This window comes from Podarcis vaucheri, assembly GCF_965113315.1.
Source record: "Podarcis vaucheri genome assembly, chromosome: Z".
NCBI classification, from domain to species: domain Eukaryota; kingdom Metazoa; phylum Chordata; class Lepidosauria; order Squamata; family Lacertidae; genus Podarcis; species Podarcis vaucheri.
The window spans coordinates 44141965-44165773 of record NC_138758.1 but is presented as its reverse complement, the minus strand read 5'-3'; the positions used below and the strand labels follow the sequence as shown (position 1 = coordinate 44165773).

The 23809-nt window shown below is 46.2% G+C and overlaps 1 protein-coding gene across 1 annotated transcript in view; it reads left to right on the top strand.

Moving 5' to 3' along the window:
- TNFSF8 (TNF superfamily member 8) overlaps positions 1-13747 on the top strand; it is a 28799-nt gene extending 15052 nt beyond the window's left edge. Inside the window, exons 4-5 of the mRNA XM_082209019.1 lie at positions 9631-12528; positions 13610-13747. Coding sequence (XP_082065145.1) covers positions 9631-10064 — 434 coding nt within the window. The 3' untranslated portion in view covers positions 10065-12528; positions 13610-13747. The remainder of the gene's footprint in view (positions 1-9630; positions 12529-13609) is intronic.
- The last annotated feature ends 10062 nt before the right edge of the window (positions 13748-23809 follow it).

The following is a 23809-nucleotide window of genomic DNA, read 5'->3' as shown; positions in this document are numbered from 1 at the left end:
TTTGAGTTCCACAAATGCTCTTACCTACCCCATGACTCTCCACTGTATACATGTGTGTAGAATAGGGTGTTCCAGAGGCATGTTGTAGATATCTATGGATCCATAGGATTGCCAGTCAGCGTAGGCAGTACTCTGCTAGATGGACCAATAGTCTAACTCAGTATAAGCCAGCTTCCTATGTTCGTTTTGCTATCCACCTAGACTGAGTCCCCTTTCTGGGCCTTTATTTTATGTCGCACTCCAGCCAATGCCTTCAGCAGCTAAGGTCCCACTCCTAGGAGACAGTAAGTGGGCACACTCACTTGCAAAGCCATAGTTGGTAATGCAGTGCGGTCTAAACCAAGGTCAAGCACAGATTATCAGCCCAGGTCAAAAACATGATCTAGAGATAAGGCCAGTTCAAGGTCAATATCACAAAGAATTCCAACAAGGTACAGCGTAGCAAGATAGACTTGGGAACAAGGAAACAGAGACTTCTGTTGTCATCATAAAATGGAAGGCTCACCTTCTCTGACTTCTTAGAACAAACCCTAGCCACGGCTGCTGATAATAAATGCATTTCAGGGACCCCTTACACACAAGGAGACCCAGTCTACTTCTACTTGTGGGAATGTTAAGGATTGTAGGAAACAATATAATGATTAAGTAGTATCCTTCCTTCACTCACGCTAGTGAGTGATGTAGCAGAGCAAATTCTTGCAATCTGGGGAACCAGGTTCGCATCTCCGCTCCTCCACATGCAGCTGCTGGGTGACCTTGGGCTAGTCACACTTCTCTGAAGTCTCTCAGCCCCACTCACCTCACAGAGTGTTTGCTGTGGGGGAGGAAGGGAAAGGAGAATGTTAGCCGCTTTGAGACTCCTTCGGGTAGTGATAAAGCGGGATATCAAATCCAAACTACTCTTCTTCCTCTTCTACACCACAAACACTCATTTGGCCTTATGGCATCTTTGGCCAGGGCCAACCCATGATGTGTTGTTGCTTGAGGCAAAGCAGAAAATGGTCCACCCTTCCCCCACCATTGCCACGTCCTCCACCTGAGGCAAACAGAGGCAGTCCAGGGGAGCCTCTGATTTCTGAAGGAAGCAGGGGAGAAAAAAGGCAGCCAGAAAGGAGCAAACAGTGGGTAGGGCTGGAGCAGGAAGCGAGGTGGTGATGACAGCAAGCAACAAGCACAGGAGGCGGTGAGAGATGTGCTCTTGGGGCCCCAGACCTACTGCCCCTGCCAGCTGTTCCCAGCATGCTGCCTGAGGTGACTGCCTCACTGTCTTTGCCTGCCCTACACCTTGTATCACATATATAAAAAAAACAATCAGGAAATTTGTAGCTTATCTCCATGCCAGTCTACACATATTGGCAGGCAGACCTGCCCATGAGACAGGCTGAGGCAGTTGTCACCAGTGGTAGAAGCTCGAGAGGTGGTGTCCCTGTGGGCACCTTGCCTGCCTTGCTACCTCTGGCAGTGACAGAGAAGCAGGGGTGTTTCCAGTGAAATCTTGTGAGATTTCATTGACATCTTGCAAGATCTCATGTGGAACCTGCCCCCACTACTTTGTGGGCACCACTACACTACCCAGGTAAGGAAGGCTACATTACAGCCAGGGGGCAGGGGCAGGGTGGAATTTTCCCGCTGAGAAAAGGGACACACTTCCCCTGCATATTGCCCCGTGTGCATGTCACAGTAAGCATGTCTTAAACAAGCAATGGTTGTGTGAACACTGCTCAGACTTTCCTGAATTATTCTCCTCCACCACCCCTGTGGGGAAAGTAGAATTCAGATATCTTACATGTGTTGAGCTTAGCTCCCATCCTCGTCGCCAGTAAAATATATTCAGAGTCGAGAGTGGATTTCATGCTCTTTATTCAGCTCATGGTGGTGAGGAGGAATGGAAGTTCCCCCAGAATGTCTGCTTTATATACATTATTTACACAATGGCCTGCACGTGATTGGCTAATTCCAGGATTCTTCTGTGAGCCAATCAGGTCTCGGATTCACTTCCACCTGGACCCGGATTGCGTGGCTCCTGTGGACCAATCAGACTGCTGCATTCTGGAGCCTATTGTTCTAGGACCAATCAGGCTGCTGCATTTTGAATCCTATTGTACTAGGACCAATCAGACTGCTGCATTTTGGATCCTATTCAACTTAGTACATAACAGAACTATATAATAAGAACTTTATTGTTCAACACATCTTTCTTATTGAAGTCTAATTAACCTTTGGGAGTGTTGTAGAGAGGGAAGGAATTGGTTACAGAGGAACAAAACACCCATACCATCTCCAGATGTCACCAAGCTCAACAATCAGGTGCTTTTGTGCTTCCGTGTGTTGCATTTCTAGCCCACTCCCCCCCCCCAAGGAGCTCAAGCTGGCATACATGGTTCTTTCCCTCCTCCACAAGAGCCCTGTGAGGCAGGCTAAAAGATGACGACCCAGTGAGCTTCATTGCCAAGTGGGGATTTGAAACCTGGTCTCCCAGGTCCTAGTCCATCACTCTAACTTCAACACCACAGCACATGAAGTAAAGAATTATGATGTTGGCAAATGTATCTGTTGGAGAAATTTGCACTAAACTGATGACAGGTGCATGTGACTTGGCTTAAAAAGCTTCATGGGTCATAGAGAGAAACCAAGAGTCCTCATTAGGCCAATCTACTGCAGGATTTCCAACAACTATCTTCTTGTCACCTTGAGACAATTTTTTATAGTAGGCATCTAACACGCTTAACTAATAATAATAGTAGAATTATAAAATGGTAGAGTTGGAAGGAACACCCCAAGGGTCACCAAGTATTCCTAAAAGAAAAGCTTCTGGTTTCTTAAAAAAAAGTTATATTGAACATCCCCCCCCAGCTAATTATATATCATTTCCCAGAACATCTGCTTCTATATTTAGTAGAGATAAGGCATCCAGCTTGCCTTGTTGCATAGTTGTTGGTTGTTCTGTTGTGGTTTTTAATATACTTCAACCAAGAAAATGAAAGCTTACTGAGCAATTTCTGCCAATTAATGTTAAAAATCTGGCAATGGGAAATGTTTGTGGTGCCCCCCTTCCCTTGATGCCTTAAACACTGCTTACTTTGCTTAATAGTTAATCTAGCCCTGATGAAGGGCCTTCTGCTCTTCTGCTCTGGGTGAGGCAAAGTAATCTACTGATTAGTTTGGCACAGTTGGAGGTTTCAGATTGCCTTGAAAGACTTTTGACTGATGAGCTTCTATCTCACCACAATGTCGTCAGCTGGTCATGCAACAAATGGTTGCATCAACTGGATGACCTCAATCCACATCCACTTGCATTCTCAGAGCTCAGCTGAAAGCAGCCATAAGGGCGAAACTGAACCAGACATAAGAGCAGGAAGGTCAAATGAGGAGCCAAAACTAGAAACTATTCAATGAGTAATTTCCTTCAGCTTTCTCCTCTGCTGCTGCTGGGACTGCAGAAGTGTGTGCCACCAGCTGCAGATGTGCTGCATGACAGGATTTGACTCAGTCCTATGCAATAGTCATACACAGTTACTGATGTAACTGAAGTTTCTGATACACAAAGAAGCTCCTCTGGGATTACATCTTCAGGAGGAACATGCTTTATGTTGAGTCGGTTACTTATAGATTTTGCTCCTAGCATGTTTTCTTGACTAAATTCTAAAACAGGTTGCAATTGAGAAGATTTTGGATCTGAAGGGTCATCGTCAACTGAATTCTACTCAGAGCAGACCCACTGAAATGAATAGGCTTCAGATAGTCATGCCTATTCATTTCAGTGGGTCTACACTTTGAGTATGACTTAGCTGAACACAACTGAAGGCTTTATTATATCAGGGATGAGGAACCTGTCAACCTCCAAATGCTGCTGGACTCCTAAGACCCATCATCCCTGGCCACTGGACATGTCCATTGAGGCTGTTGAGAGTTGGAGTCCAACAACATATGGAGAGCCAGAGGTTCTCTGCTTCTGCTGTATATGGCCTGGTGTGTCCACATTGACTTGGTGGTGTGTTCACATTGACTCTGCTGACTAGATTCAAGCTCGGAAGTGGGTGCTTAATTCACAGATCCTAACATACCTGTTTCTGCTGGTGATGTAGCAGAAGGTCAGGCACCAAACCCCGTTTGCTGGAGTTCCTAATTCAGGGATGGGGAACCTGTAGCCCTCCAGCTGCTATTGGACTCCCATCAGCCTCTGCCACTATGTCCAATGGCCAAGGATGATGGGGGTTATAGTTAAACTACATCTGGAGGGTTACAGTTTCTCAATCTCTACCCTGCTTCAAGACTTTTCAGTACCTGGTTCTTTGAATATATACCAACATCTATTTGTGCTTCTTGGTGCAATTGCAATTGCAATAAAATAAAATAACAACAACAACACAGAATTAGTGAATTTGACAGTGATAGTTTCTGAGAGGAGCTGAAACTAAAAGGCTTGTTCTTCCCACCTGAGTCTGAAGTTTGCTTGAAATGAATCTAGATGATCTGTGTCCTTCAAGCATACCTGAAATTGAACTGTTTCCAAATTCTAGAGCACTTGACCCAAAAAGGGATATTAGTGACTGGGCAATAGTTATCTGGTCTTCAACCGCAAGGTCAGGACTCAGGACCCACTACTGGGTCGTGGCCTGATCCAATGTGGGTTGCAATAGGAGCACCAGTACAATGCAAATATATAAGAAATGGGTCCCCAAATACATGTTTGAGTTTAAAGTGGTCCTGGGCCTGAGAAGGTTGAAGATACCTGATCTAATATTTCCAGATCCAATGACAACCTTTTGAGAAGGTGGTACACTATTGCCTACTTAAGGGCAACGTGAGGTTGTATTAACATTTTTGCATGGGCAGAAATGTGTGTGTTCCCATTAGCAAAATACAACACAAACAGAATCCACACAATGCCACACAAACAGAAGTATGTTGCATTTTATCATACAATCAAATGAAGATTAGATTTGGCTGTTAGGTTTTTCAGTTTCTTATTAATGAGCATTGGTAGCATGGGGGGGCAGACAAATGAATGGAAAGTTTCAGAGCACAGTATAAACAAAAATTAAAGAAACTCTCTATTTTAAACAAGAATTCAGGACAGGAACTGAGGATAACGCAAAGCCACAGAAGAACAAAGAAGTAAAAAAGTGAAAATCCTATTGGGTGGTCAACATTATTGAGCTCATGGCACGGTGCATGCCCCAGCAGGAGGTACATGTGCAGTATCTGGAGCCATCTGGCTTACTGCATCTTCTTATCATTATTGAATACCTATTATTTCTAGCAAATGAGCAGTGGGAGAAGAAGGAGCAGTTCACTGCCAGAGTCCTTGACTTTTCCTCTGGGAGGTGGACAGAGTAGCGACAGAAGGAAAGCCAATGTGTGGTCAGTGATGCAGAGGTGATGGAAACACTGGGTAGTGTGACCCACTGGTGACAGCTTGCCCTAGGGCCCCCAAAATTCTGGCACCAACCCTGGTACCCAGCTTTTTCTAAATAAAATTGATGGATTATTATTATTTTATTAAACAATAAAGCAGACAATACAAATGGAAAAAGACAAACAAAAAATTGTATGAATTCAGTACAAGGAGCTTTTGATGATAAAATCAAATAGTAACACATCAGGAGTAAATAGAATTGTCAGGGGTTTAGGAGCAGAGGCAAGGGCAAGGGAGGAAACAGAGAGCGAAGGGGAGGAGGCAGAAGAAAAGATGAGTGATGACGACGACCCGAGATCTCCGAGTCTTTCCAGTGAATCAGAGGATTCACAGAAAGGAGCACCAGTGGCCAGGGCAAGGGGGGAGTCTAGGGGGGCACCCCAGGAAGATAGAGCCAGAGGGGACTCAGAGGAGAGCAGTTGGAAATCGGGACCAGCGTCACCGCCAGAGAGCAGGGAAGAGGAAGGGAGCCAGGGGGCAAGCGCTGGCAGCTCACCACAGGAGGGAGGGCATGAGTCAGGAGTGGCCACACCTCCATCGGGGAGCGAAGAAACGGTTAAGAGGAAAGTGGAAGGTTGGGCGCGCGCGCCAAGTTCAAATGCAGAGGAAGGCGGCGCAGTAAGCAGCCCGGAAAGGGAGCCAGGTCCTAAAGCCCGGCGCAAGGAGGCAGGAGGGTCCGGGTCAGCGTCAGAAGAATCCCGGAAGGAAGAAGCCCCGGGGGGTAGAGGGACCCAGAGGAGGACAGTCAGGCGGAAAAGGTGGAGCAGGGCTAGGATATTAAGTTGGTGCGCACGGGGCGGAGACTCAGACGGAGCTTCGTCGATCTAGCTACTAGACGTAGAGTTGCGCGCAGCAGCGTGAGAATGGAAACTGTAATTCAATAAAGACTTTTACTAAATGATCGCTGGCTAGCGTGATCCTCTGTGAGCTAGGATCTTCAAGCAGCTCTGACAAGAATGAATATAGTTATAAAGTTATAAATGGGGTGTAAAAGTAATAAATGGGATTTACATTGAACAAGAAAAGAAAAGAAAAGAAAAGAAAAGAAAAGAAAAGAAAAGAAAAGAAAAGGATATTGCCTGTTTGTAAATTATTCCCGTGTAATTGTGTTGCCGTATAGTTTTTATTATTACCGTATTTTTCGCCCTATAGGACACACTTTTTCTCCTCCAAAAATGAAGGGGAAATGTGTGTGCGTCCTATGGGGCGAATGCAGGCTTTCGCTGAAGCCTGGAGAGCGAGAGGGGTCGGTGCGCACCGACCCCTCTTGCTCTCCAGGCTTCAGGAGAGCCCGTCGCCAGCCCCGCAAACTCGGGGGACAGCGGGAGAAGGCTGGCGGAGGGCTTTCCCCTCCTCCAGCCCCGCAAGCTCCCAGAGCGATGCCAAAGCTGCACGCAGCTTCCACATGGCTCTGGGTCCCGTTCTGGGGGCTGGGGGAGGGGGAAGCCCGAGCTTCCCCAGCCCCGCGCCTGGGGGGGAGGGGAATAAATTTTTTACCTTTATTTCCCCCCCCAAAAAAAAATCTAGGTGCATCCTATGGGCCGGTGCATCCTATAGGGCGAAAAATACGGTATTTATTGTTCATTAGATTTATATACCACCCTTCATCATAAGATCTCAGTGCAGTTCACAGAATAAAATACAGGATAAAAACACAAGTAAATAATTAAAACAAAACAGCAAAACATTAACCCTGGTGTTATGTATTCAGTGGTCTGTGTTTGCCTGAGCTTGAGTCTGGAGTCTGGACTAAGGATTCTGAGCTCCTGTGTTCTGATTCGATACATGTTGTCCAATCACAGAACATTTCAGGATTTTTGCCTCTGCCATTGGCCCTTGAAGTCTGAGTCATGATTTCCAGTTTGGAAGTGTAAACAGCCAATCATATTGGGAGTGGGAATGGCCCAGGCTTTCAGAAATTTATATAAGTAGTTGCTTTGGTTCTGTTTCCCAGTTACAGTGGTGCCCCGCAAGACGAATGCCTCGCAAGACAAAAAACCCACTAGACGAAAGGGTTTTCCGTTTTTCGATGCGCTTCGCAAGACGAATTTCCCTATGGGCTTGCTTCACAAGACGAAAACATCTTGCAAGTCTTGTGATTTTTTTCGCTTCCCCCCTTTTTCTAAGCCGCTAATAGCCTTTTAGCCCCTAAGCTGCTAAACCTTTAATAGCCGCTAAACCGCTAATAGCGCTAATCCGCTAAGCCGCTAATAGGGTTGCTTCGCAAGACGAAAAAACCGCTAGACGAAGAGACTCGCGGAACGGATTATTTTCGTCTTGCGAGGCACCACTGTACGTAGTTCAGTAAAGGTTCTTGCTGTTATCACTGTGTCTTGCCTCATGGGAACCCACCTACACTTTACCCCCCTTCCCACAGACACATTTAAAAGGCTATGGAATATTAATCAGCTGAAGGCGGAAGAGGAATGTTTTTGCCTGGCATCTAAAAATATATAATGAAGGTGTCTCCCTGTGGAGAGCATTCCACAAGCAGGGAGTTCTTGTGTTGCCACGCTCCGGACCTCACATGGAGGAGGCACACGAAAAAGGGCCTCAGAGGATGAATGCAGAGACCATGACGGTTAAATGGGGAGAGGCAGTCCTTGAGGTATTGTGGTCCTGAGCCATTTAAGGCTTTATAGGTCAAAGCCAGTACTTTGAACTGCTAATAGGCAGCCAGTGCAGTCAGGTCAGGGTCAGTGTAATAATATGCTCAAACCATCTTGTCCCAGTGAGCAGCCTGGCTGTTGAATTCTGCACCAGCTGAAGCTTCTGAACCATCTTCAGAGGCAGCCCCACATAATTAATCATTAACCCTCAAATAGAAGTGAAATCAGAAAGATCAGTGCTATCCCTAACCACATAAAGTCAACAGGTCAATTTCCCTGAGCACTGGATATAATTTTCTTGAGCCAGTCTAAAGTATAACATGACACATCTTTCCAGCCCTAAGCAATTATTAATCAAGTGACTACCAAGAGATATATAATTAACTGTTTACATATAAGATCCATACCTAGTTTTTGCATTCCTTAAAGTTGTCTTTACGCCAATACATTTAATTGCTATCCTTTTGTATTATTGTGATTAATAGCTATACAGTGGTACCTTGGGTTAAGAACTTAATTTGTTCTGGAGGTCCGTTCTTAACCTGAAACTGTTCTTAACCTGAGGCACCACTTTAGCTAATGGGGCCTCCTGCTGCCGCCGCACGATTTCTGTTCTCATCCTGAGGTAAAGTTCTTAACACGAGGCATAGCTGTCAACTTTCAGATTTGAAAATAAGGGATCAGCAGCCTCACCTGTCCCGGGGACAGTCTACAGGATATCTAACAATCCAGGATAGCAGCGGGAAGCAGTGGGAAATGGCGCTGGAATAAGGGAATTTCCCACAAAAAAAAAGGGAAGGTTGACAGCTATGACCTGAGGTACTATTTCTGGGTTAGCGGAGTCTGTAACCTGAAGCGTCTGTAACCTGAAGCATCTGTAACCCAAGGTACCACTGTACTGCTTACCAGCAAAAATGGCTTATAGGCAGTTTACAAGTATATAATCAATTGTAATATGCACACAGAATTAAAATCCACAATAAAACAATTTCATTAAAGCATTCAAAAAACATCCATGATTAAAATGTGCAATAAAACAAGTTACAATATGGTTGAAAGACATAACAGTTTAAAACTTTTTTAGTAAAGCAATTAAAACAATTATAACAGGAAGTTCAAGTACAGGGGAATGTTTCACTAAACAGTTATCTTGTCAAGAGGTGACAGAATGCCAATCTTGATGGGGCCTCACGTATTACAGCAATGGATTGGATAAATCATGGGTGGGAAACCCTGGAACCAAATGTTACCCTCTAAGTTATCTAGCCCTTGGGACTCTCCACACCACACTCCCTCCCCCAGGCCACGCCACTCACTGGCTCTGCTTCATGGAGTGTTCCCCACTCCCTTGAGTGGAATATGTCCTTGAGCTGTAATAATGTTTCTTGCTTGCTTAGATGGAGGATAGAGAGGAGTATGTGAGTGCATGTAGAAAACAGTACAAAGGCAAAAATTGCATTTGCTGGGCCTCTCACTTTTGTCCCGGGCCCCGCCCACCTCTGACACGGTTGTCCCAGAAGATAATGTGACCATCTGGCTGAAATTGGCTTCCCACCCATTTTAAATGATGAATGCTTATATCTCATCCTCTCCTTTCTTTAGTGCTTAGGCCAATCAACCAGTCAGAACTGCGATGGATTAATGAGGGCATCCTGTACAACATTCACTACAACCATGGAAGACTGGTGATCCAGACACCTGGAATGTACTTCATCTATTGTCATTTGCACTTTTACATTGCCGAGTGCAAAGGTGGGGAAATCACCATAAAGTTGGAGATTCTTGTGAACACATCTGTGGCAAGGTCAACTTTGCTCACTTTGTGCAGCTCTCAGAAAACTTTCAGAGACAAAAGACAAGACCTCTTTGTAACTTTACTGGCAGAATTGAAGAAGGGGAATACAATAGGAGTACAGGTCAATGACTTCAGATATGTGGATGTATCTGACTTTCCTGAAAACAATGTTTTTGGAGCCTTCAAGTACACTGGTGAAAACTGGAGGTACTCTTTGTTCAGGACAGAAGATGAAAAATGACTTTAATTGTTCTAAATAAAGTATATGTATACTGAGGGCCTGTCATTTGAGATGTGCCAAATTCAGTCCCTCTTGAAGGGACTATGGAACATTTGGTGGCTATTATGCAGAGAACAGTGGAGGCTGGTCCACTAGGACAAACAGGACACTGCCCCATCAACATCAATCTGCCCTTAGCCAGCCTGCCCTTGCCTGCCTTCTTCTTTGCAACCAGACAAGGGTCGACTCTGGCTTCCAGCTTCATAGTGTTATCCTGGTAGAACTCAAAGGGGAGGAGGATGGGGACAAAACGAGGATTAGTTGACTCCACCTGTCATTGGCTCTGGATCTGGATCTGTCTTCTGCCCTCCCTCCCAGACCCTTTGGGCACCACTCACCAATGGCAGAAAGTGGGGTGTGAAATACACATACACACACAAAGAAAAAACTTGTTATTGCTGCAGAAAAGTTAAAAGGTATTTCTGATCTTATAAAATACAAGGATACCCTGAACTGGCATAGAAATGGGGGGGGGTGTCTGGGTGCTATATTTTCTTTTTTTTCTATTTATATGGTAGGAGAAAATGCAGGTATGATCTAGCAGTTATATGTCCCATTGATTTCAATGGAAGAGCTTTGTGGTGCAATTCTACATGTTTGCTCCAATATAAGCCACATCGAGTCCACTGACAGGGATAGAAGAACCTCAGGTGTGGGGTCATATGTGCCCATCCAGGCCTCTTTATTTGGCCCTTGGGATTTCCACCAGGCTGCACCAGTTCTTCAGCCACTCTCCCCAGGCCACACCATTCACTATCTCTGTCAATGCCTCTTGCAAACCTGGTCAGATGATAGAGAGCGGTACGTGACTGTGTATAGAAACTAGCCTACTGGAAAAAGTAACATTCACATTTTTTTGCTCTGCCTAGTCTTTCAGCTGGCTCACACACCACTTTGTGGCTGTAGGAAGCTTGTTCAGAAGGGTATGTGGAAAATTATTTCCCAGGCCTAGTGCATAGGATTGTAGCTCTTCTCTCTCCTGCTGAGAATAATTGGACCTAAAAGTCAATTTTGCCCATTGGATTTATATTCCAGGGATGCAATCCCACACCCAATTTCCTGGGAATAAGCCTGTTAAACACACTGGAATTTATTTAGGAATTGGAATAGCCGTGTATAATATTGTTAGAAGAAGAGAAAAGCTGTATCTTCAAGATGACCTTGAAGCTCAAATGACATTTCCCCAAAATCTGATAGAACTTCAATGTGACTTCCAAAAAGTCAAACCTTAGCAAGTTTCTTTTCAGAAATGCAATTTCTGAGGAATGGTATAACTTTTAACTTTTGTTGATGTCTTAGGAGGTACTATATGAAACTACCAATCAATGACAATTCTATTAAGAATACCACTGGTTATTTTTTCTCTTTTCTTTTGGAAAAAATCCCTAAATCCATAATGCAACATGAAACGGAAAATGGTGGGTTGGGAGCCACTAGTGGTCCACAGCCTGGACATCTCTTGAGATTCATCTACTGTAATAGCAGAGTCTAGATTCTCGCAGATGCAAGCAATTTTATCCTCACAATGCTTTGCAAACCAGCCACAACGAGCTACTGTCGGTTCCGCCACCTCCTTGGGCCAAACTGTTGAAGGCCTCACACTCCCAATAGAAGTTCTGCTGTGCAGCACAGTGAGGATGCAATGGAGGCAGCAAAGTATGCCTTCATTGCCACTAGGTAGGCTTGATGATGGGCCCTCACCGTGTTCAATTGCATTTGACTAGAGTTTTCCTCTACTCACGTTCAACCTATCTCCCAGCTTGTTTCCTTAACCTAAGCTCTGGAATATACCAGAGAAGCAAGCAGGCTCCACAAAGTGAGAGAGAGTACTCAGGGGCAATCATGTCAATGGCCTAAGCCGTTCTGATGTTCAGAAGTCATCCAGGGCTTTGACAGAAGCACCAAGCATATCAGTCAGAAAATCCCAGAGAGTCACCTGGAAACCCATTGGATCTATCAGCCTTCAAGGGTGCACCATCCTCATAGGTCCCTGTCTCTTCAGAGGAGATAGGGTGCTGAAAGCCCAAATCTCCACGGGAAGTGAGATGGCTATGTCAAGGGACTGCTGTAAATATCCCCTCAGGAACTCTATAGTTCTATGATTCTAACAAGTACCCCAGAATTGCAGAGTTGGAAGGGACCCCAAGGGTTATCTACTATAACCCCCTGAAATGTTTTTGTTTAGAAATGCAGAATTCACAGCTAAATAACTCCTGACAGTCAGCCATCCGACCTGCTTAAAAACCTCCAAGGAAGGTGAGTTTACTACCTTCCAAGGTAGTCCATGCTATTGTCAAATGTCTCTTACAGTGCAAACGAATTAAAATTTCTCCTTCATTCCTATTCTCCACTGCATCCCAGTTAAGATTACTCTGGAATAAATTACATGAACAGAGTACAGATGTTTAATAAAAGAAGCTAAAGTGTATACATAGACGCCGACTCCATGGGGCCTGAGGGGGCCCGAGCCCCCTCAAAAATTCGTTTGGGGGGCTCTGCCCCCCCAATAATCTCGGGCGCCCCTCCAGCATCAATCCCCACGCCCGCGCCGCCAGCCCCCGACGGGCGCCCCCTCCCCGGCTTGCCAGCTCCGCGCGCGCTCCGCCTCGCCTGCCAGCTCGGCTCCCTCCTTCCCTCGCGCAGCTTGTTTTGAAATTCCCCTTCCAGCTCCGCCGCAGCTCGCCCACTCCCTCCGCCCTCGCCGCCGCCGCCGCCTCCTCCTCCTCCAGTCCCCTCCCCTCGGCTGTCCCCCGCACAGGCTGCCTCACGTACGCGGCTGCAGGCAGCCCCCGGAATGGAGTCCCCGCGCGCGGAAGGGAGTGGCGGGCGCGCAAAAGGAGAGAAAGCCGCCGGTGCGCGGAAGGGGCCGGTGGATGGATGGACCGGCGGGCGGCGGAGTCACCTGGCTGGAGGGAGGTGGCGCGCAGCGGAGCTTCCAGGAGCGGCGGCAAGTTACCTGCGCGTCGCCAAGGGCGCACCTGCCTGGCCGCCAGCTGGAGGCTGAGGGCCGCGCTATCTAGACTTTTGGCTTTTGGTCTGCAGAAAATTCACCCACACCCAACAGGGGGTGAGAAAGGCCTAAATAGCTTTTTATTATCACTATATGTATATCCCACCACCTCCTCCCCACCTGCTCCCTCGCCAGCCAGCCAGCCAGGCAGCCGCGCGCCCTAGCCGGAGAGCCCCGGCCGTCCCCGTCACGCAATCGGCTGGATCTCCCTTCAGCAGGCCGTGCTCACAACTCGGCCCAGGGACCCCCCAGCAGCAGATCTCCGGCCCAGCTGAAGAATCCGGCAACAAGCCCCCTCCTCCCCAATCGCTCCGCCGAAATACGCTCCAAAACCCCCCAGATAGGCCGCCGGCCGCCAAGTCTCGTGGCGCCCTGAGCGAGGGTCTCTCCCCAACACCGCCACCTCGAACTGCGTTCTCCTGGCTACCCGAGCGAAGCAGCAGCAGGACCCCGGTATGGGCCCCCCCAATATTTTTTATAAGTCGGCGCCCCTGAGTGTATATAAATGGTTATTAATCTTTGTAAAGTTCTTGACAGCAGGGAGGCTGGATGATTCAGGATACACACCCAATGCTTATGCCAAAACCTAATGACATCTGTAATCAATAAAGCTGTAGCCTGTCTGATCCCAAAATGATTGTCCTGTAACGATTACATCATCCCATGCTTTAGCCCTCACCACCTGCATGTGAGCTTGGCAATATTCCTTGTTTAGCAAATATTCACACTGTCCCACTATCTTGTGATCAGCATAATGAGAAATAAAAGCACACTATAAATGAAAGCGATGCTTAGGATATCCTGTTATAGAGCAAGAGCATGGTGCAATAGAGTTGTAATTTTCAGGCAGATGACAGAACAAAGAAAGCTTTAAAAGGACCACCTCTCCCCATATGACCCAACCATCAACTGAGGGTATTCTTCATGTGCCCCCTTCCATGAGAATATACAAAAAAAACACAACAGAACATCACACATTAAATGCTTCCTGATACAGGGCTGCCTTCAGATGTTTATGGAAGGTCGTATGATTATCCACCTCTTTGACATCTGCAGGGCAGGCACCACTACCAAGAAGGCCCTCTGCCTGATTCCCTGTAACTTCACTTCTCGCAGTGAGGGAACCACCAAAAGGTCCTCAGACCCCCTGAAGTATGGGGGCAAAGGTGCTCCTTCAGGTAGACCAACCATGCCAGAACCCAAGCCTGAACCCAAGCCCTCACAGACACAAAAAAACTATAAGAAATTAAAAATGAACACACACACACCAGACCCAGACAATTGCTATAACTTGTAAAAATGCCCCCAGATGGACATGTAGAAAGAGGACATGTCCAGGATTTCCCAGATGTATGGCAACCCTAGGCTGTGTCACCTGTCTGAACAAAGGACTTAAATTCTAAAAGCAGCTCTCAGACCACCTCATAAAACCATTAGTTGAGGTTTTAATTTAATATAAAAAAATACCCAGTCAATAGAGTTAATAGTGCATTATGCAAAAGTGCCACAGAACGAATCGACACTGGGTTGTGTCCAACTAAACTCTACTCAGAGTAGGCCCATTGGAATTAATGGCTCTAAGTCAGTAATGTTCATTATTTTCAGTGGGGCTATTCTGAACAGGACTAATATTGATTGAACCTATTGTCCCATTACATTAATATTCTGCAGTTCAGAAATGGAGGACCATGGCTATGCTTGCTGGAGTTTTGAGTCACATGTCTGGAAGACATCCAATTCCCCATCCATGCTCTGAATCAACCACTGAAGTGGATGAGTATGTTGAGGGGAAAACAGAAACCACCTATTGTTAGAACTAAAGAAAACAGATATAATCTCAGTAGTAGATAGGTAGCCGTGTTGGTCTGCCATAGTCAAAATAAAAAAAATTCCTTCCAGTAGCACCTTAAAGACCAACTAAGTTAGTTCTTGGTATGAGCTTTCGTGTGCATGCACACTTCTTAATCTCAGTAACCTTTCTTCTTCCGCTTCCTTTGGGTTTTAAGCCAATATTTGAGAACAGGGCAAGTGAGCTCTTATTTCAGTTAGCAACATTCTTGTTTCAGTTTGTAAGAAAGGAAGTCTTAAGTACCCACCACCCAAAGTACAATAGAACTTCCTTTGCATGTCTGGACCCCTCGAAGTCTGGTGATGGGATTAGGTTTTCCTTGGCCAACAATCAGCTCAGCAGTTGTCACCTCTGGGCATTTCCTGGGGTGGGAGGTGTGTATACATGTCTTCAAGCTTGGTCTCCGTCATCGCCAACTGCCACTGATTGTTATAGAGGTTGTATTCACACAGCAGTTTATTCCATTTCCCCATTTGTGGGCACACGGGCTAAACCCTGTCTGTGGTGCCTACCCCTTTCCCCAAATGATAACACAAGAGACCAGAGTATGGGTTCAAACTGGCCACAACTTTATTGAATTTCAGAAGTGGGAAACTTGGCACAGGCCTTGGCAGGTAACCCCCTCAGCCCACCTGGCTGAGGATATGCAGGCAGATGAGGCCCAGTGAGAGGGGACTGCAAAGCACAAACTTACACAGCATGCCCGTCCACTGACCTCGTCCGGGGAGTTAGACCTACATGCCGCCACTCTAGGGCCAGGGTCTCCTGGTCTTTGCCCTTTAACGGGCCCTGCAAGCGCCACCGCATGGGGAGGGAGCATGAATGCATCCCCCCCCAACTTGATGTTAGACTAAAGGCTACCTTGCCAAGGCCTAAAATCGCCCTCCTGGGCTGGCAGGCAGCAGCGGGGGGCAATGCCGCCCCCCCCCCGCCACTGAGAAAAGGGACTAGGCCGCGTTTTGAGGCCTAGTCGGGCCTGTGCCGCCCTCCCAGTGCCCGCCCCCCCCACCGTAAAAGCAAGCAGGCCCAGCCGCGGCCTTGCTGGAGCCCCGCACCGCCCGCCTGGGTAGGAAGGGGCACCGGGCAGGCGGCGGTGGGGAGCGATTCCCCCCCCTGCCACTGCCCAAATGCAAGCAAAAGTAAAGAAGGCCGGTTACCTACCTCAGTCTGGCCGCCTGATCCTGATCCCAGAAGGAAGAGCAGCAAAAGAGGCTTGAGCCCAGGAGTCAGCCTCTTTTCTTTTGGCCTTAGGCCCACCCCTGGCCAGCTGTCCATTGTCCTCCCTGGCCGAGGGCGGGTCAAAGGCCCGCTCAGGCAGGTGGGTGGCACCCGCCCAGGTGAGCCTCGCTTGGTGCCGCAAACCCCGCCCACCTGTGGGGAAGGGAGGGCAGATATTCCTTAACTATTGGAAGATTCAAGACACATAGAAGAAAGTACTTCTTCCATCCATTTGTGGAATGCTGTCCTCAGTGCCTCTTGCCTTCATTATACATCTTTAGGTGCCAGGTGAAAACATCCCTTTTCAACCAGGCCTTTTGCTGATTAATATTCTACAGCAGTGGTTCCCAATTAGGGATTTGGGGACCCCTGAAGGTCTGTGAAACCGACCCAGGGGGTCTGCAGCCCCATCCCTTGCCTCCACCCAACTACTTTTTTGTCACATTTGCATGGCAATATCACAAAATTTGTGGTCTGTTTTAGCGCTGTGTGATTTTTCAATATGTTGGCCAAAATCGGTTTTGAAATAACACCACGGTAACGATTTTGACCCAGCAATACACAACAATATATTGCTCCTCGCACGAGGGAAAACAGGGCAGCTGATTTCAAGGCACCGCTGATATTGTACGATGATCTCAGCTGATAAACACTGCTGATCTGAGCTGCCTGCGAGTGATGTGGCACGGTGGCTCTGCCGCCCTGCAGTCACTCGCTGTCACTCACAAGCCCCCTCCTGCTGGAGGGTGGCTAAGGGGAAAGTGGCGGGTGGTGCCAGCCAAATGCTTTTCGGGCAGCACAGTGCCTGCAGGCACTCGAGCCACTGCGTCGCTCGCAGGAGAGATGCCGTGACTTGGGCGTGCTGCAGGCCCAGTGATGCTTGCGGGGCCAGCGCGTGCCAGTTGCATCATTTTTGGCCACCCTCTGGTGGGAGGGACAGCAGCTCAGCATGCTAAGAGCCCAGCCCCAGACTGCACTGCTTTTGGGAGCAAAGCACCCGGCTCTAGGGCTCCTGGACTTGCACGTCACCTTGATCTCCATCATGCTGCCCCCAAGGTAAGTGTCGCCCTGCCCGCTAGCTACGTTAGTGCATAGAGTGATCAACATTTTCAAAAGTAGGGTGTCCATGTTAGCTGGAATGTGTTCAGAAGAGGGCAGTCAAGGTGATCAAGGGTCTGGAAACGACGTAAGCCAATTGAGGAATGCTTGAAGGAGCTGGATATGTTTAGCCTGGAAAAAGAGGAGACTGAGAGGAGATATGATAGCCACCTTCAAATATCTTAAGGGCTTTCACATGGAGGAGAGAGCAAGCTTGTTTTCTCCTGCTCTGGAGGGTAGTACTTGAACCAATGGCTTCAAGTTACAAGAAAGGAGATTCCTACTAAACGTCAGGAAGACATTTCTGATGATAAGAGCTGTTTGACAGTGGAACAGATTCCCACGAGAGATGGTGGACTCTCCTTTTTTTGGGGGGGGGGTTAAGCAGAGGTTGGATAATCATCTGTCATGGATGCTTTAGCTGAGATTCCTGCATTACAGTGGGTTAGACTACATGGCCCTTGGGTCCCTTCCAGCTGTAAAATTCTATAATTCTAACAGGTACTGCAGTGTGAAAGGAAAATTAGAAAATGGAACAGAAGCACTGGCATTATATTGGGGAAACCAATACAGTGGTACCTCGGGTTAAGAACTTAATTCGTTCTGGAGGTCCATTCTTAAGCTGAAACTGTTAATGCATGAGTCCGTCCCAGAAATACAACCAGAGATCCTTTAGAAATTAGGAATATAGAAGGATACTGAGGATACATATTTGTCCATGTAAGTACAGTGGTACCTCGGATTAAGTACTTAATTCGTTCCACTATACGAAACAGATATTGATAGACGACTTCTCAAAATACTTAGAGAGTTACATTTAGACACCACAGTTAAAATCAGAACTGGGATGTCAAGCAACTATACTGACCCACTGCCACTGGGGAATGGGGTTAAACAGGGCTGTTTGTTAGCGCCGTTCCTCTTTAATTTCTATATAAACGACATTGTTCTACATATGGCAAAGTATAAGTCATCAGCTCCTGCCCTGGAAGGCAAACACCTGAATATATTGCTATATGCGGATGACATGGCTGTCATGGCACTCACTCGAAGGGGCCTACACAGCATGCTGGAGGGGCTTGCAGCTTATTGTTCCCAAAACTCTCTAAAGATAAATTATGACAAAACAAAAATTGTGGTATTTACTAGAGCTCGCCACACATTTAGATGGTCTTTAGATGAACACAAAATTGAACAGTGTCTTTTTTTAAAATATCTTGGTATCACTTTCCAAGCTACATCTAGCTGGCTTGCCCACTTCAAGACTGTAGCCCTTCTAACACGTAGGACAATCGGTGCTCTGCTCAGTTTTTTTTATTAGAGGGGAGGGCAACTGGTGATCCCGGCACTAAAAGCTTTTGTTGGAAAAGTGATTCCCCAGATATTATATGGACTAGAACTCTGGGGATGGAATCAGAAGCTCTTAGAACGGCTTGAAATCTTCCAAAATTTTTATCTCAGAAGAATTCTAGGCCTCCCTCAGAGTACTCCGGCAGCTCTCTTAAAAGTGGAAGTAGGATTACCCTCTGTGTCTGCCAGGGCCCACTTAAGATTCCTGCGTTTTTCCACCAACCTCACAGATGCCCCGAACACCTTATTGGCTAAACAAGCCTTTGTATCATTACAAAATAATACTACTTGGCGTAAAAACCTACTAGATATCCTATCCAGATATAATCTACCTGAGTTTAATACTCTCAAATTGTGGAGCCCCGATAAAGTTCGGGAATGGATCTTTGAAAAAGACGCCTTTTTGGACTCCACAAAGATAAAAAATTCTGGGTTTTCCTACTGGCTTCCCTGAGTAAAAGCAGTCAAAATCTGTGCCAACTACTTGGCGGAGATCACTGATCCCACCCTTCGGAGAGCTTTCACTATGGCACGGTTTCAAACACTGCCAAGTGTATATCTGACCGGTAGATTCACAAAAACCCCAGTAGAACTTCGTTTATGTCCTTGTTTTATGAAAACTAAAGAGGATCTTACACATTACCTCCTCTATTGCCCCATCTACTCGGGCTTTAGAGACGCATTGCTGCAAATTATACCCAACTCTATAACTAATCCTGAAGATAGAGTAAAATTCTTGTTAGTTGATGCAAACCCACGTATTACCCATGTGGTAGTGGTTTTTGTGATGAAGGCCATGAAAGCCAGGGAAAGATTTATGGATGACAATGCAAAGACCCCTTCATCGTCTGTTTAACTCGTTGCTTGTTTTCCCTCTCTTTCTATTTTGTGGGATGAAGGTTTTGTTGGCATAGTATCTAATGAATTTTAATATTTTTTTACTATTGTTGTGTCGATGTTTGTGTACAGGCATGGTCCTCACAATAAACGGATTTGTTGTTGTTGTTGTTAATTCGTTCCGGAGGTCCGTTGTTAACCTGAAACTGTTCTTAACCTGAAGCACCACTTTAGCTAATGGGGCCTCCCACTGCCACCACACCATCATCGTGCGATTTCTGTTCTCACCCTGAGGTAAAGTTCTTAACCCATGGTACTATTTCTGGGTTAGCGGAGTCTGTAACCTGAAGCGTCTGTAACCTGAAGTGTCTGTAACCCGAGGTACCACTGTACAGCATTCCCCACATCTTTATGCAACCAAGAGTTCCCTGTCAAGTAAGCCTGCTTCTGATTTGCAGCTACCATTTGGTTGAAATTTGACAACTGTGAGAGATAATTACGTAATATATAAATCTGTGCGGACCAGGAAGCCACTCCTATTTGTTTAGCTGGGAATGTATCAGGCCTTGAGAGGATGACATAATTTCTGAAATTTCACAGATTACATTGCCAGCACTCTCGTGTATTCACAGCATTTGTAGACTCATGGCCAGGGATCCTTGCCAAGTACCTCCCCCACCCTTGTGTTTTGCTGACGTTTTCTTTCTGCCTCTGCCTGCTTGCTGTACACTTTATGTATCTGCTCACCAAGGGTGGGTCCTTTGCTGACTTCCAAAACTGGTTATGTTAGCATCTGACTGTAAGAGCTTTCTGAGTTGTTTGCTAAGCAAACAAAAACATGAAGTTCAATAGAATGTTGATTTCACAATAGATCAGTATACTGTTTTGCATATGGCATCTGGAAGCCTACTTCACTTCTATGGCATGGGAAGTTTAAACTTGAAGCTTGTGCATTCTTGGTAGACCCTCATCTCTTCTGGTTTATCCCCCTCTTCATACCCCTGCCCACAGACAAAAGAGTAATTGGGGATAGCTGGGTTGTTCAATGGAGTTCACCATCTCAGCAGGAAATCCGTTCACACAATGGAGGAACAGGGCATTTCCTCTTGTGGCAGCCATCATTTGAGGAATTCCCTCCCCTCGAATATTAGACAGCCACCACCTCTGATGTCTTTTCAGTGCCTAACTGAAGCCCTTCCTCTTCCAACAAGCCTTTTAAATTGAAAGCTCCCACAGAGTCTGTACTGGAATTGTTTTATTGGTTTTATCACACATTGTTTGCCACTCTGAGCATCCTTGAGAGGAAGGGAGGGATATAAATTTCAATAAAGAAATGAATAAAATGTTATCCTTATCATTAAAGTTCCAATTTGTTACACACCTTCAGCATAAGGCCCCAGGGTGGGCCCCAGTAATCTTAAAATATCCTATAAAAAGGAGTAGAAAACAAATTGGAGTCAGGCTATATACGCTATATCAATATTGCCAAAGGCCAGGGTAATGAAATGTGTTTTCAGCATATATGGAGCAATTGTTTTGTTCAAAGCACACATGTCCTTACACTCTTCCTGTAAGGTTCACCCCGTGCTTTTTTTCTTTAAAAAGAATGTTTAGAGGTACTCTAATTTTCCTACTCACATTGAAATAATCCCCCTCAATGAGGCGAAACATAGATTCACAAAATGTTTAGGGGTATGCGTACCCCTGCACCACCACCACCCCGAAAAAAAGCACTGGGTTCACAAATACTATTATTACCATGTAGCAGGCTGGAGGCTTCTGGTAGCAATCCCATGCACACTTATCTAGGTAGTAAGGTCTACTGAACACAGTGAGTCTTAACTTACAAGAAAATACAAATATGATTGGACAGTAAGACTGAAAGAATGAAGAAGCCACCTACTGTCTCTATAAGGAAGCTTGAGAAAGTTATTCTTTGTGATTAATTTATCTACTATATCTTTTGAACATTCCCTCTCCACACACACACACCCTGGTGTGGTCATTCTTGTCATTCTGGAACTTCTTAAGTTTAAGATGGTTTTGATCTATGTTTGGATACTGTTGAACTCTATTTTGAATGAAGGTGGCAGGCTAAACTGTTCCAAACCGCACTGCTTTGGTCACCTCTAAGCATATTGTCACCCAGTTTGCAAGATTGTTACTGAGATGGAGGAGCAGGTTTAAATCTTTGTTTGGAAAATATCAGATGCCTTTTGGCTCAGGGTGTGGATCCTGGCAGAGTACTGACATGACATACAGTGGTACCTCGGGTTACAGATGCTTCAGGTTACAGACTCCGCTAACCCAGAATAGTATCTCGGGTTAAGAACTTTGCTTCAGGATGAGAACAGAAATCGTATGACGACGGCGCAGCAGCAGCGGGAGGCCCCATTAGCTAAAGTGGTGCTTCAGGTTAAGAACAGTTTCAGGTTAAGAACAGACCTCCAGAACGAATTTAGTTCTTAACCCGAACTACCACTGTATTCATACTAGCTCTTCTGTATGACTCAGCTCGTATTGTAAATGGTGATGCAACCTTGGACTGCTTCCAGACTTTGCTTCTCATGTTGCTCTCCCTGTATTTTGACCTTGGCCACAACCAAACCTTTCGTTTTGCGTAGCCCTGGGAGTGGAATAGGAACTGCTGGATTTGTCTTCCCCTGAAACTGCACAGTACCTAAATGCAGTTATCAGCTATGGTTTGTAATGGAAACAGAGTCTTTTTGAGTTAGCTGCTCACTTCCTGGGAAGTTCACCTGGTGCTGGCACTGCCTTAATTTTGGTGCCAGGTACCAAGCACTGAAATGGGACGCAGGTGGTGCTGTGGTCTAAACCACTGAGCCTGGGGCTTGCTGATCAGAAGGTCAGGGTTCAAATCCCCGTGACAGGGTGAGCTCCCGTTGTTCGGTCCCTGCTCCTGCCCACCTAGCAGTTCAAAAATACGTCAAAGTGCAAGTAGATAAATAGGTACCACTCCGGCAGGAAGGTAAACAGCGCTTCTGTGCGCTGCTCTGGTTCACTAGAAGTGGCTTAGTCATGCTGGCCACATGACCCGGAAGCTGTCTGCGGATGAACGCTGGCTTCCTCGGCCTATAGAATGAGATGAGCGCGCAACCCCAGAGTCATCTGCGACTGGACCTAAGGGTCAGGGGTACCTTTACCTTTTCCAAGCACTGAAGAACATAAGAAGAGCCTGGTGGATCAGGCCACAGGCCCCATCTAGTCAAGCATCCTGTTCTCACAGTAGCCAACTAGATACCTATGGGAATCTCGCAAGCAGGACCTCAGTACAAGAGCACCCACAATTAAAGTACAAGAGCACCCACAATTAAAATGAACAGTAAAACAAGCCAATTTAGTTATAACAGCAATAAAAACCTATTGCAACATGAGATTTAAGCTGTTGTGTGTGTGGCCTGTCTCTTTAAGAGACGTGTCTGTTCTGCCAATAAAAACATCCATTCCCATCTCTTGGTGTGGTTCCTTCCACCCTTAAGCTATGCTATGCTGCAAAGCTGTTTACCAAAAAATAGGACTAATTAAGTTATTATGACTCCTTCTGCTTCCTGTATTAGGGCAGACCCATTGTGACTTTTCCTCACATAGTGAATAATCTTCCCAACAACCACGCAATACCACACAAGTCAAGAGAGCAAGAAAATGCATTTCAAAGCTGGCATGTATTCAAAAGCCAGCAGAATCCCAATACTGATGGGGCCCCACATATTTCATCAGGGAGAACATTTCACAGCAATGGTGCCATCAGGGGAGAAATCCACTTCTGTGTTACAAAAAACCAATAATCTGTTAGAAGGAGGGGCCTCTTATCCAACTCTCATGGCTAATCCTCAGAAATGCTCTTCAGATACTTCCCATCCAATAGGAAACGTCAGCAATCTGGATGACAATGGCCAGAGCCAAGAATGGGCAGAAAAACAAATGCAAAGTTTCCCTTTGTACAGTGGGGCAGTTTTTTAATAAACACCTACCCACATTCTTCTCTAACATCCATCAAGGAAATCAAGAGGCATCATCAGAGTTCTAGTACATATTCCAGCCAGGCACACACACTGTGTACAAAGCAGGGGTCAGCAACCTTTTTCAGCCATGGGCCTGTCCACCGTTCCTCAGACCATGTGGTGGGCCAGACTATGTTTTGGAAATAATTCCTGTGCCCCACAATAACCCAGAGATGCATTTTAATTAAAAGCACACATTCTACTCATGTAAAAACACGCTGATTCCCAAACCATCCACGGGCCGGATTGAGAAGGCGATTGGGCCGCATCCGGCCCATGGGTCTTAAGTATAAAGTAACACTGGCGAGGGGTGAAACCTAGT